Below are 14,070 nucleotides of genomic sequence, written 5' to 3' on the forward strand. Positions count from 1 at the left end.
TATAATCTTTATTAACAATGATCAGTGAGCCACCTCGTATAGCATTCTCTCTGCAGAAGGAACTCACAACCTGGTGATTTTTAAAATTACAATTTAATTCATATTTTTTAAGCCAATGTTCAGTTACACATAGAACATTGACTTTATTAAAATCTAGGAACAAATCAATTTCAAGTTCTTTACCCATCAAACCTTGTAAGTTCTGATGCACCAGGTTGATCACAGTTGTTTTCAAAGAAACATTATTGGTTGATGGGTTGTGTCCAAATAAATCATGTTTACTGCAAGAGGTAAACTCTGTTGTCTTAGGATTTAATTTAAATTACTTGGAACGGATTCCAAATTAATAAATGTCATATTTTTTTCCTGCTCAAAAGAAGCAGTAGGTTGATTAGCCAAATTCATGGCTAGATAAATATGTAAAAAAATAATGTAGCGAGTTTGCTACTTGTCTAAAATTGTAGCTACCTAAATAGTATTTGTTAGGTTTTGTCATAATAATACATTTATTTTTTATCATGCAATTAATGTCAATAGTATAGAATGTATTTTCTGATTTGCATGGTGTCATGACATAATAATTATTTACATTAGAAACTGTTTGCATGAAATCATTAATGCTATGTCTTATTTTATTTTCTGCTGGCATACTCTGAATAAATGGAAATGCAAACATGATGATCTTTTTCACCTGTAGTGTTAATAATTGATTTATTTGATATTTTATATCTCTTATATCTGCATTTCCCCTTCTCCCAATCATTATAATTATTGTTGTGTTAGGGCAATGAGTCACATTTAAAATTTTATTAAGTATGTGGGTACATGAAGCCCCAGGCATACAATAATTTATGACAGATTGTCCCAAACACAGATCATTCAGCGCTACACCCATATTTTTTCCTAGTTCATCACTAAATATTTTAATAATGTTTTTAGTAAGCACAGGTTTCATTATGTTGTTTACAACGGGCTTAGAGGTAGAACTAGAAAATTGATTTTGACTATTGGAACAGTCTGGTACTGGAGAACCCGCTATAGAGCAGTGGCATTTACAATTAGCAAAAATAAAACCTAACACCCTCCACTCCGTCTACCATGTAGCTCGCGTTTAACACATTCACACATTGCGCTTGTGTAGTGTTTGTGAATAAACGCGCGGCGTGACGTCGCACTGCAGGCGCATCATGAAAAGTTTGCCTATCTCTCTCTCGCGTGGTCTTATTTGATTATTGTTTTAATATTAAATTATTATTGTCTAATTATAATTGCATAAGTTGATAAAAATGCTATGCGATAGCTTTACCGCGGCAGTCCCCGAGTGCCACAAGTTTTATTATTATTTGCCTTTTACCTAAAGATAGGGCGGACTATTTGCCGGCGCCAATAGGTACCACCATCCAGTCTATTTATTATGCCGCGAAGCATTCATACGTTTCGGATAAAAGGAAAAGAAGCTAAAGAAAGAGCCTTATATAACACAATTGAGTCTTTGAACTCATTTGTCAAGGTTGGAGGAAGTATTCGAATTGTGACGCTGTGATAAGACATTAAGTGAGCTCACCTATCGATTTAGGGCAAAGAAATGTGAAATTGGAAATCCGTTGCTATCTTCCTTACATTAAGGAAAGATTTTCCATCGAGTGAATAACCTCTACAAAAGTAACCCAATTCAACAAACATTTATCTTACTCAAAGTTTATTTACTTAAAGCACCAAATGTATTGTTAATAAAAGTGAAAACACTAAATGAAAGTTTCTCTACCGTTGTTTAACTTAATTTATTTGACAATAAATCTCCAAAAGAGCCTACGTTTCTAACTTCATAATGTTCACAATATCTTAACAGCATCTTACTTAATTACAATTTTTATTACGATTTCATTCAAACTTACGCTAAATGTTTATCACTAATTAATTTTTTAAATATTAAACAAGCGTGAAAAGCGTTTGTGATAGAGCTTTTTATGATCATTATTATAATAACTTGCACTTTTTTCTTATAGATGAACCAAAACACATTTATGTATAATATCACAGTATTTTTCTTTCACGATTCAGTCTATAATAATTTTTTTTATGTTTTGGGGTAAACAAAAGTTTGCTGATGGTATAGAGGACTTTTGGAGTTAACTCCCACTATCGATTATCTTTTCACTGAAATACTCCAAAGATTGAGATTGAAGTGAAAAATAAATATAATATACTAGCGACCCGCCCTCGCTTCGCTTCGGAAACATAAAAACACACATGACACCAAAAAAAAAAAATCAAAAAAAAAATTAAAAAAGTAGCCTATGTTCATCAGGGACGATGTCGGCTTCTAATGGAAAAAGAATTTTTCAAATCGGTCCAGTAGTTTCGGAGCCTATTCGAAACAAACAAACAAACAAATCTTTCCTCTTTATAATATTAGTATAGATAGATAAATATAATAATATATAAATCTATTGTAATTGGAATAAATATCAATTCAATACGAAAATATTCATGTGCATAATAACACAATAATGTTTTTGAAATATAAATAATTCTAACCGAATCGTCCAATTCCAATTAAATAGAAACTGAATATGAATTTTCAGTTATCACATTCCAGTAATTAACATTCTCAATCAACTTTTGATTATTTCCAGCAATTATCATTTCAAATTTGTCATGTTGCAATTTCATAATTAAAATTTTTTAAAGTTTAAATATCCAAAACCTTTCAAGGGCTTTCTAAATGCAATTTTACCATTCTTAAAATATAAACAGCACGGGATTTTCTTCGGTCATGTTTTTTAACGAATAAAAATTAAATTGACATGTGAACGAGCTTTCGGCACATCTTGTGTTAAATGGTTATCGGTGCCCGGGCATCACAACTTAACTATCGTCACCATTATTGAGCCACAGGTCAAAGTCTTAATTGTATAATTTAAAGACTGTGCGACCCTACAAAGCGAAATCTATAACTGCTTCGTGACAAAAATATGTAGGATGCTGATACCTATCCGTGTAGGCTTACACTAAGCCCTTGTAATAAAATTTTGCTCAAAACTATAAGTAAATTAAAATATCTGTGGCCTTTCTTTGCATAGCACATAAAAATTAACATGTTTTTACCGCCTTATTCATTTTGAACTGTTGATATTGTAGAATATTTTAAAATTGTTTAATTAATAATAGTACTTACGTAGTTACGTATTTTTACTGCTATTAACATTCTACAAATAAATAGTCTGTTTTGAAATCTAGCTTGCACTTTATGAAATAATCGAAACTATGCCTAGCAATACGATATCCTTACTAGTGCCTTACCTGCCCTCGATGTGACCAGTTAATTGTACTTGGAGGTTCTGGAGTGTGCCGAACAATGCAAGTGAGGTTTATAGTGGAACCAGCGTAAATAAATATATCTGGTCCACCCAATACTTCTGTCTCGGGTTCTGTGAACAAAAAAGTACCTATTTATTGAATTGAATCTTGATATATCACTATTTATTACTAGCCATTAAGATTTTAGCCACGTAGCGGAAAGTCGTTGGTAGATTAAGGACTCCGCCAAATAAATTCCCATTTAAAATTTTGTAAGTTCTGTGCCAATGCTCAATCGCAGTTCAACAAGTGATTAGAATTTGGACCCATAAACCATACCACCATATTATCTCTAAACTCCTTATGTTCTGGTATTACTGTGGTGGTACACAAGTGATAACGGCTACTCACAATCAGGTTAAGCGTATTCTCATTTAACTTACAAGAAAAAAATCTATAAACAATAATCTAAGCTATGATTTCTTTTTTCAGTGAAATATTCATAGTATTTTCCAACTGTTTCAAGTGTTCAATATTAAAAGCTACAACAGGAAAAAATGAAAAACGTGCTCATATTGTACTTGAGATAAGAAGCATATTTCACGGAAGACATCTTACGACTTTTTGTTCATTAGTTCAAACAGACAAAAGTTGAACAAGTAAAAGAAATTGAGAGACAGATGTGCCTGAAAGGTTTGGAGCGATCACTGAGGCGCGAACCTTGTAAAGGGAAACCTATATAACCTTTTGTAAAAGAATTCGGATCTCGTTTTACTGAAGTCCGTAGCAAATTTACAACGTTCAATACAGATCTATTTAATACTTGTTCGTATTTGCTTCAGGAAACGAAATGAGGTGTTGTATCTCTTGTGTATTCTTCGAAAAGGGTTCGTACTGAGCCTATTGAATGCTGACAGCAAAGCTGTCTGAATATCATTTTGTACTTTTTTTATTGCTTAGATGGGTGAACGAGCTCACGGCCCACCCAATGTTAAGTAGTTACCGGAGCCTGTAGACATCTACAACAAAAATTCCGCTACCCATGCATAGACATGAGTGCGGTCTCGGTTTTTACAGTACAACAACTGCCCCACTTTTTAAACCGAAATGTATTACTGCTTCATGGCAGAAACAGGTGGACTGGTAGTATCTACCCATGCGGACTCATAAGACATCATACTAAATATTTTATGTGGATTATTTAGGACCCACTACGAATCTTATCAACCTTTATCAACCAAAGTGATCAACCTTGCGTTAAAATTATTTACGTGAGTTATTAAGGATTAATTACGTAGCCTATTTTTGTTCATCTAATGCTGCCTTGGTGAGAGCTTCATTTATGTTCATTAACAACATGAATACTACAGCTGAGGTGATGTTGAGCGCTATGACATCTTTTAAAATTCCGTTTGAAAGAATGAGTATAATAGCGCTTCATTCCAGAACCGAATAATGAAATGTGTGTAGTAGTCGTCGTGGCCTAACGGATAAGACGTCCGGTGCATTCGTGTTGAAGCGATGCACCGGTGTTCGAATCCCGCAGGCGGGTACCAATTTTTCTAATGAAATACGTACTCGACAAATGTTCACGATTGACTTCCACGGTGAAGGAATAACATCGTGTAATAAAAATGAAACCCGCAAAATTATAATTTGTGTAATTACTGGTGGTAGGACCTCTTGTGAGTCCGCGCGGGTGGGTACCACCACCCTGCCTATTTCTGCCGTGAAGCAGTAATGCGTTTCGGTTTGAAGGGTGGGGCAGCCGTTGTAACTATACTTGAGACCTTAGAACTTGTATCTCAAGGTGGGTGGCGCATTTACGTTGTGGATGTCTATGGGCTAGTAACCACTTAACACCAGGTGGGCTGTGAGATCGTCCATCCATCTAAGCAATAAAAAAAAAATGTTGCAAAGATTGTGTCTCTTTCAAGATGTATGAATGTAACAATTCCAGGAAGTATGGCCTGATTGACTTGTGCGGTGGTTAGTGCGATGGTACTAAACAAAAAGGACTAGGTCATCTTATATAAATCAGAGCGCTCCTCACGGAAACTGAGTGGTAAATCAAAGAAAGTGCCTATTTTTGGGCCGGGAGCCGAACCTACGAAGTTCCCAAGGGGGCGCGCGTGTCATGTGGGACTAGATGGTCCGCAGGTGCTGAGAGCGCGCTGCGGACCGAATGGATTGAATTTAGGGCCCTAATCACTAAACGAGTCTCCTGCACTCTCGTCCTAGCATCCGATCCGCCCCGAGGTCAGAACCTGGGCATTCTAAGGGGGCTACCGCGGTCAACACTACCACCCGACGCGCAGCTCACCCCAAGGATGACCGATTGACGGAGCCTTCGAGATGAAACGAAGGCTCTGGAATGTCAGCCGTCTCGGTATAGAGGCCCATGAGATGGCGCCGCGGGTATCCCGGAAAACCCTGCTGGACCAGAGCCAGCCTACCAGGTCCGGACACGATACACCGCCAACCAGTCGCTCTTTTGATAATATCACTCCTGGGTGGCGCGCTAGTGCTTATAGCAGGCCGCACGGCTTCTATCCCTTCAGATGGGCCGTACCCGGCTCGACAGCGATGGATCTTTGCGGAGAGGGAAGAGCTCTCCCTCCCTTATCCCGTCTCCTCTTTTTGCGAGATAGTGGGCTTGCAGATGTCGAGCATCGCCTCCAAAGACGTGTCGATGCAAAGCATCTTATCCAAGGACGGTCAGATGCGACAGGTCCTCCCCACAATCCGACGAGGGGGGCGCGCTGCTCCGCCCAGGAAATGCAACGCACGAATGTGTGCACCACGGTATCTTCCTCATCGCGGCAAATCAAAGAAAGTACCTACTGGATACTTACTTAATGAATTTTTGTACAGATTTATAACATCGCACAGCTGCGAATTATCGGATCCCTAGTGTTCCGGCTGATAATGAAGGTTTATCTTACACATTTTTTACACAACACAAGTTTGTACAAATAAAAAAGACACCTGAGAAGCCCAAGCGCGATTTTTAGCATTCGCCGTTTTCGTCGAATTGTATGTTTAGACTTTGTGTTTGAACACTGTAACACAATGATGAATTTGCATACTGTAAAATTTCTGTTCTCTGCAACTCTAAGCAGTCTGGATAAGAATAAATTTAGATTGTATATTATGCTTATAATTGTTTTTAGCTTCTTTCTCGAATTTGAATTGTATTTTAAAAGGATAGAAGGGGCCATGAGTTGACATTTAAATTTAATAAAACTTTGAAGATCTTAAATAAGATTAAAAATATTTGATGCAAAATTCTGGTTTTTATTTTTCCTTTTTGCCCTTAGAACGGACAACTTAAGTTCGCACTAAAAAAATACATGAACAATTTTTATAGATGGATAACCCATACAGGATCACCTATATAGCGTTATCTTTTTTCTTTTTGCGTTCAGGAAACCAGAAACACCTAACAAGTGTGCCCAAACCATTTTCGCGACCAAGGACTAGTTTGTTTGTAATAAAACCCAGCCAAGCCAACGCATTTAGGCGAAATAGGCCAAATTGTAGCAGTGGCTGTACCTACCCATGTAAGCTAAAAATACGTAAATTGCAATTAATTCTAGTTTATTTTTTCAGAAAGTCAGACTTTGGAATTAAAAGAAAAAAATATTATGTTGAGTCTGTAAAAAAATGTAATAAATAAATAAATCGTGAAATAATCTATTATATTTGTAACAAAAACCCAAATATGTACTTAACATAATAGTTTGGACGTAGCTAATGATAAAACAAATAACTCACCCAACACACATTGAGTATTGTTTACCGAAATTTTCCTCTATATAGTTTCATTAATACATAAGAAAGTTTTCCCGGCACTTATGTAACTTTCCGAGGTGGAAGCAAATATTCACCGTTAGATTAGCACTTTGAAATTGGGTCGGAACAAACAATTTAACTAGCCTCGTATATTTGTCTAGTACAATCTGAAATGACAATACGAAGTTTGAGGACAAGTGAATTGCAGCGAAAAAATAATTTCCAGTTCCGTAATCTATATATTAATACGTGAAGCAAAAACTTTGTATCCCTTTTTACGAAAATTGCGCGGACAGAGGAGTATGAAATTTTCCACACTTATAGAGAATATAAAGAAGTGCTCAATGCTAATATTTTTTTAAAATAATGCATAGAAGATACATTAAATTAATAAAGAAAACATTACACACACTACATACCATGTATTTGACGCACACACGCATGCATACTATTTATTGTCAAACTTTTGTTCTTGACGTCTGTGGTCAAATTGAGAATAGATTAAATATTGTTTGTCTTTGTTAATATTTTTTATAGTGTAGTCTTGGCGAAATTAGTGATTATAGAAGTATAAAATACAATCATAATAGTGTACAAACTTACAATGATAATTAATTATAGTCGAATTTCGACTACTGCGGGACCTCTAGTGATAATTAATACGCAAGACTAAAAACTTAAAAAGTGCTTCTTTGAGATTTATGTTATTAATGTCATTAAAATTACGGGACACACCTTGTTTTTTAAACTATTAGAAAAAATGTTATGTCTATTCAATTAAATAATAAAAAGTTACATCTTCACTACAAAAAAGGTGTCCAAAATGGAACCATTCTGTATTTTCAATACTATATAGGTCATTAGTCATAGGTGTATGCATATGTATTAGTCATTCCGATCCGGTGGTAGATTCTGCGAACCACGACTCTTGCTAGGGCTCGATTTTTTTTTATTACTTTGATGGGAGGACGAGCTCACAGCCCACCTGGTGTTAAGTGGTAACTGGAGCCCATAGACATCTACGACGTAAATGCGCCACCCACCTTGAGATATAAGTCCTAAGCAATAAAAAAAAAATAGTTACAACGGCTGCCCCACCCTTCAAGCCGAAACGCATTACTGCTTCACGGCAGAAATAGGCATAATGGTGGCAACGTCGTCAGGTTTGAGCCCCGTAAGCTCACCTACTAGTTAAGGTTACGCTGAAAAAGTCTCTCAAGGCCATCAGCTTAGGTAGGAAAAAAAAGACCTTATTTTAATCTGGTTCCCGATACTCCCGATCTTAAATGTTTTTTTAATTTAATATTCACACTATTTTAATATTGTACGTTTACGTATAACAACACTCGCACATGCCTACAATTAAAGTCAATCATCAATAACACACAAAATCTATTTAAAAAAAAAAAGTTTTACACGGCTCGAGCAAAACAAAGTATGTGTCTAATATTTTTGTTTGTCAACATCAGAAGTAGCCTTAGCTTAATAGACATAAGGTCGTCTTCGGTTTATATAAATACTAGCGACCCGCCCTCGCTTCGCTTCGGAAACATTAAAACACACATGAAACAAACAAAAAAAAAATAAAAATAAAAAAAAGTCGCCTATGTTCATCAGGGACAGTGTCGGCTTCTAATGGAAAAAGAATTTTTCAAATCGGTCCAGTAGTTTCGGAGCCTATTCGAAACAAACAAACAAACAAATCTTTCCTCTTTATAATATTAGTATAGAAGTATAGATTCCTAAAACGAAGATATTCGCTCCGTCTCTGTTATGTACGTTCAAGAATCACTTAGAAAGATAGAGAAGGCATAATTATTTTGGTTATTGTTCATTCGGTTATCTGAAATAATCTCAATACCTGATAGGTGCCTGTTAGCGATGCCATTAACGTTACGTTACGTTACTGAACTGACAACGGTTTTCAGTTACGTTTCGCTGTATAATATATTATGTATAGAGAGATAGAGAGATAGAGTGAGTGAGAGAGTATTCTTTATTGTACACCAAAAAATAGTGCGATACATTAAATACAAAAAAGTACAATTGGCGGTCTTATCGCTAGGAGCGATCTCTTCCAGACAACCATCAGGTGGACAAGAATCATTTGGAAACGAATTACGCGCGGTGTACCAATCCATTGAAACCTAATTACAATATATTTTTTACGAGAGAAGTTTCTCATTAGTCTGGAGCTCTTGTGTCCTAGACATCCTTGTAGTTTTAAACTTCACCGTGTCAAACGTGAAGAACCAATTCACATAGAAGAGCGAAGTTGTTTATTTAACTTCGGTTTTCCACTTCCAGAACTTTCCATTGAAATATCGCAGCGAGATTTTTCCTTTTTTCTTTCGCCACGGAATACCGAAATAACTTATTTGGATCGTACGCCATTCAGGTGCTTTGGACTATGCCCAAATAGCTATTTTACTTTTGTATTGAGTATTGAATAACATGTATTCTGAATAGAAGCTTAGCATTACGGATTTCTGGTAATATTGCCTACCTTTTTATTATTATTTGGAATATATCATTTCAATATTTGCGTTTTGTGATTAAAGATTGTGGTCGTCACAAATCACATGGAAATTTGTGTACAGCTTAATACAAAATAAATACAGTTTATTGCATAACGAAATTCAATTCCGGTGCATTTATTTTCAGTACACTGTAACTAGTTTCCTTCTACAAGAAGAATAAGTATCTACATATGTTGGTTTACCTATATTAATGATTTCAAACATTTAAATTTATTCCAAACATGATACGTTAGATATACGATATCAATTTTAACAGCATGTACATAAATTTCTTAAGAGTGTCGCGATTACCAATCGAACAACTTGACAACAACCAACTTGACACAAAAAATAACACAAAAAACAAGATTTAGGTGTTGCAACAAAAATTTCAGTGCCAGCCAGCAGTACCATTTGATGTACTTCTAAAGTTGAAGCTGCGATTTGATAGAATAACAAATTGGATCGCATTATTACTACCGGTTAAGATAAACAAGATGAACCTTCCCGTGCAGATTTACTTTACGCATTACCACTTTTATATCACGATTTGTGATAGCAGCATGCTTAGAATAAAAGTCACAGACTCAGGGTTATACATACATAGTTTAACAGTAAAACTACTGACGTAATTCCCAAAGATCCAAACATTAAAAAAAATATATATTGCGACACGAGAAAGATCAAAACTCACCCACAATATTGAGGAAGACAGCATGTCCGATGGGTGGTGTGGTCGAGATCTGACATTCGTACTGGCCGGAGTCGCGTCGCTGTGGACTGCGGATTCGAAGCGCCCACTCCTCGGAGCGCGGCTTGTGTTGCGCCTCGAACCGCTGATCCGACGTGTAAGTATATCGTCCCACAGTCAGCAAATGGATATCTCGATGCCTCACCCATGATACCTAATAAATTAATCACAAACAAAAGCTTCTCAATACTAGACTCAAGGTCAACGATAAATAGAAGTCGTCGTGGCCTAAAGGATAAGACGTCCGGTGTCCCAAACATGTATTTAAAAAATGTTCACGATTGACTTCCACGGTGAAGGAATAACATCGTGTAATAAAAATCAAACCCGCAAAATTATAATTTGCGTAATTACTGGTGATAGGAGCTCTTGTGAGTCCGCACGAGTAGGTACCACCACCCTGCCTATTTCTGCCGTGAAGCAGTAATGCGTTTCGGTTTGAAGGGTGGGGCAGCCGTTGTAACTATACTTGAGATCTTAGAACTTATATCTCCAGGTGTGTGGCGCATTTACGTTGTAGATGTCTATGGACTCCAATAACTCAACCATCATATTTCAAAATAGAATAACTATAAATTTAAGTGTCAGTAACTTCAACTCCAAACCAGATCCAAACGTCAAACAATAAATCTATGTATTTATTAAAATGGCAATGGTTATGCAAAACTAGCGAATATATAAATATGTGTGTGCGTATATCACGATACCCCATGTTCACGATTCCACCAGCCATCCACACTTAATTGTGCCCACCTTATATATACTAAAAATGTGCACCCATGTTTTTTCAGTTGAAGAAGTCAAGTGTACGGAAGCCAAAATACTATTTAAAGGCATTTTGCACAGCCTCTGGGCCATTGAAGTTTTTCTGTGCCACGAAGTTGTCGATGCTTTCGAAAAAGTAGAAGTCTGTCGGCGCAAAGTCTGGTGAGTATGTTGGATGACGTAAACCTTCCAACTCTAGCTCTTATATGTATCTCAAAGACCGTCTGTTGTACTTTATGAGGTCGGCTAAGAGTAGGAGAGACTAGCAATTAACCAAGCCTAGCCGCAGATTCGCGAGCTTCTCCTTCGTTGTCTCCAGTCTCTCACGTTACACACCCGCAGTAAGGCAGGTGCCATTTGGTAAAAAGCACTGATGAATTAAACCGTCACTAGACTAACAAACAGTGACCATTACTTTTTTAAGGGTAAGCTTTCGCTTGGAGCGTTGATTAGGTGCTAAATCAGGGTCTAACCAACATGATGACCAGTTACAATTATCCAAAAGCAACGCAAGGCATTATTTATTTATTTGGGCCGTGCTTGTTGAGCCCGCTTCTTCCAAACGTCGGAAGATTCGACCTTGTGGCGCGCCATCTCTACATGGGGTTGTGCGATCTATGGCACTGTATGGTGCATGAGACTGATGCCTTGATCTGCGTAAACGTGTCTGCGTAGTGACGTCCGCACCACGCGATCACGGTCAGAACGATCCTTGGATATCTCACCGTCTCCTTCGCGGTGGCGTACGTTTTCGCCGAGGCGTCACACTGAGACGTGGAGGCAGTTATGCTCGCCGCGTATTACGCGTGGCCTTTGATGCGAAACGAACGAATGAAATGTCAGCTATCTGGATACGGTGGCCTGTTGGGTCACCCAGGAGGTACTGCTGGTCCCGGGATACCTCGCTGAGTCAGAACCAGCCTGTCGGGTCGCGATGCGATACAGCGCCAACCGCTCGCTCTTACAATTTTACTCGCCCCATGGCCATGACCGGGAGGAAACGCCAAGTATAACTTAATGAGCTCATTCAGTTCCCACTGGCGTCCCACTGGCGATCGTTCATGTTCATGTGACACCCGCTTGTCAATTTTTATTTTCTTATTTTGCCAATTAGACGGAAATGAACAAATACTTCTTTTATACCACTGTTAACAGCGGTACATTGAGTATCGTCAGCTTCCACAATCGCCTTTTTTTCGTCATATTCGGCAACTTCGGGGGAATATTTATAGATCAAAATTTAAATGTCGGAAACGTTTAAACCAATAGCGAGTCGTGCGTTGACCGAACTCCTATTCCACAATTACTCGAATTTGTATCGCGTTGAAATTGAGGAAAAAGATACAAATGTAGTGGAAACACTAATCAATAAACAAAGTTCTGAATTTGAAAATATTATTTTATATTTGTTTGAAATAAAATTTAATCAAATTAGTATTTATTGCCAGCCATATATAAATTAGGTTTGAAATGGCCAGTATTGTAACACAGCAACTTTATATATAGGTCATATAACTGTTACTATCTTGATCTATTATATATACATATAGCATTCGTTACGATATTTCCGAAACTATCGCTCTGATATGGAGACTATAAACTTGGCACGATGCTTCTTTTACGATATAAGCGCTCACTCAAAACGGGTTTTACGTAAATCACCACCAGAATGAAATTTTCATCTACGATCGCCAACGTTATGTTTGCAATCTAAGAGCATAGCAGCTGTTGCCATGGTAACCGTTGCTAAAGGACTGGTAGCTTATGGACAGAGAGTGACACAAGTAACACCTCTCGGGAAATTGGAATTCAAAAATGAAAATGCAATGTGATCCGTTTCTTTTTAATTCAAAACGAATCGCAGGTGAAATTGCAAGGCACATTTAGTATAATAATGAATAATATAGCTTTAAATAACAGGGAAACAAACGGATAATTTTACCAAATATCCTGGCTAAATATATATTATCGTTCCTTTGCTTCGAATAATTTTGTATCTTTGGCTAATCATAATGGTATCCTCGATAACTAATCTGCTGGATTGGGACGTCCAACTAACTTGAGAAGGGTCGTAACATAATAATATGGCGATAAAGGGATACAGAACCCTTCTTCCAAAAAAAAACAAATTAAGATGCTCGGAGGCTTATTTCAAAAGCATTCCTTGATAAACAGTCCTAAATGTTTCTTGTTTGTAAGTCCCTAACAATAAGTTATCTATCGTATTTTCGTATAAAAACATACACAATTTTTGTTCACTTGTTGCGTGCAATAAAGAAATATATGCAATATGAAAAGTTAACCCTGCACATTTTTCTAACTATTGTATCATCGACAAACGTATGATCTCGAACCACTTAAATCTAATATAATCCCTTGTTGAAAAGACTCACTATTGCGATCACGCCTATATGACAGATATTATTCATCAGACAAACACAGAAGTGAAATAGAAAGTTCTCGAATTTTCGCTCATGAATAAAACTAGTATGAAACTACATAGTAAACTACCTCTTTGATACTGGATTGGATATTACAATACTCGTACGAGACTGTACGAGTATTGCTTACTCACGACACCTGTTACAAAATTGAACATCTTTATCAAAACAGGCAAAATGGAAGTGAGACAATATTGGAACTCGGAGTGCAAATTGGACCAATTTCCGAATCGTGCAAGCTATCGAATCTGCTCTTCTTTCCCTAATATTTGATACGATGTGTTTGTTTCCTAATTTGACAGTAATGAAGCATTTGAATAATATTCAAAAAAGTAGCTATAAAATCGTGTAAAAAATTCCAAAGTAATTTTAAGCCATGTTTTTTTTTATTATACATGGAGAATACACAAAGGTAAGTGCCTTCTCCTGCTACCTTCTGGCCAGGCCTTGAGCTCGCCCTCCTATCTTGGTAAAGATGTAAATGCCTCCAATAATAATT

General features: G+C 36.9%; 1 protein-coding gene across 1 annotated transcript in view; it reads right to left on the bottom strand.

Annotated features, from left to right (window-relative positions):
- Positions 1-14,070, bottom strand: part of LOC114243095 (zwei Ig domain protein zig-8) — a 60,147-nt gene that overhangs the window by 9,224 nt on the left and 36,853 nt on the right. Inside the window, exons 4-5 of the mRNA XM_089731827.1 lie at positions 10,309-10,519; positions 3,304-3,431 (exon numbers count right to left, since the gene is read on the bottom strand). Coding sequence (XP_089587953.1) covers positions 3,304-3,431; positions 10,309-10,519 — 339 coding nt within the window. The remainder of the gene's footprint in view (positions 1-3,303; positions 3,432-10,308; positions 10,520-14,070) is intronic.

Source organism: Bombyx mandarina, chromosome 12, assembly GCF_030267445.1.
Source record: "Bombyx mandarina strain Sakado chromosome 12, ASM3026744v2".
NCBI lineage: Eukaryota > Metazoa > Arthropoda > Insecta > Lepidoptera > Bombycidae > Bombyx > Bombyx mandarina.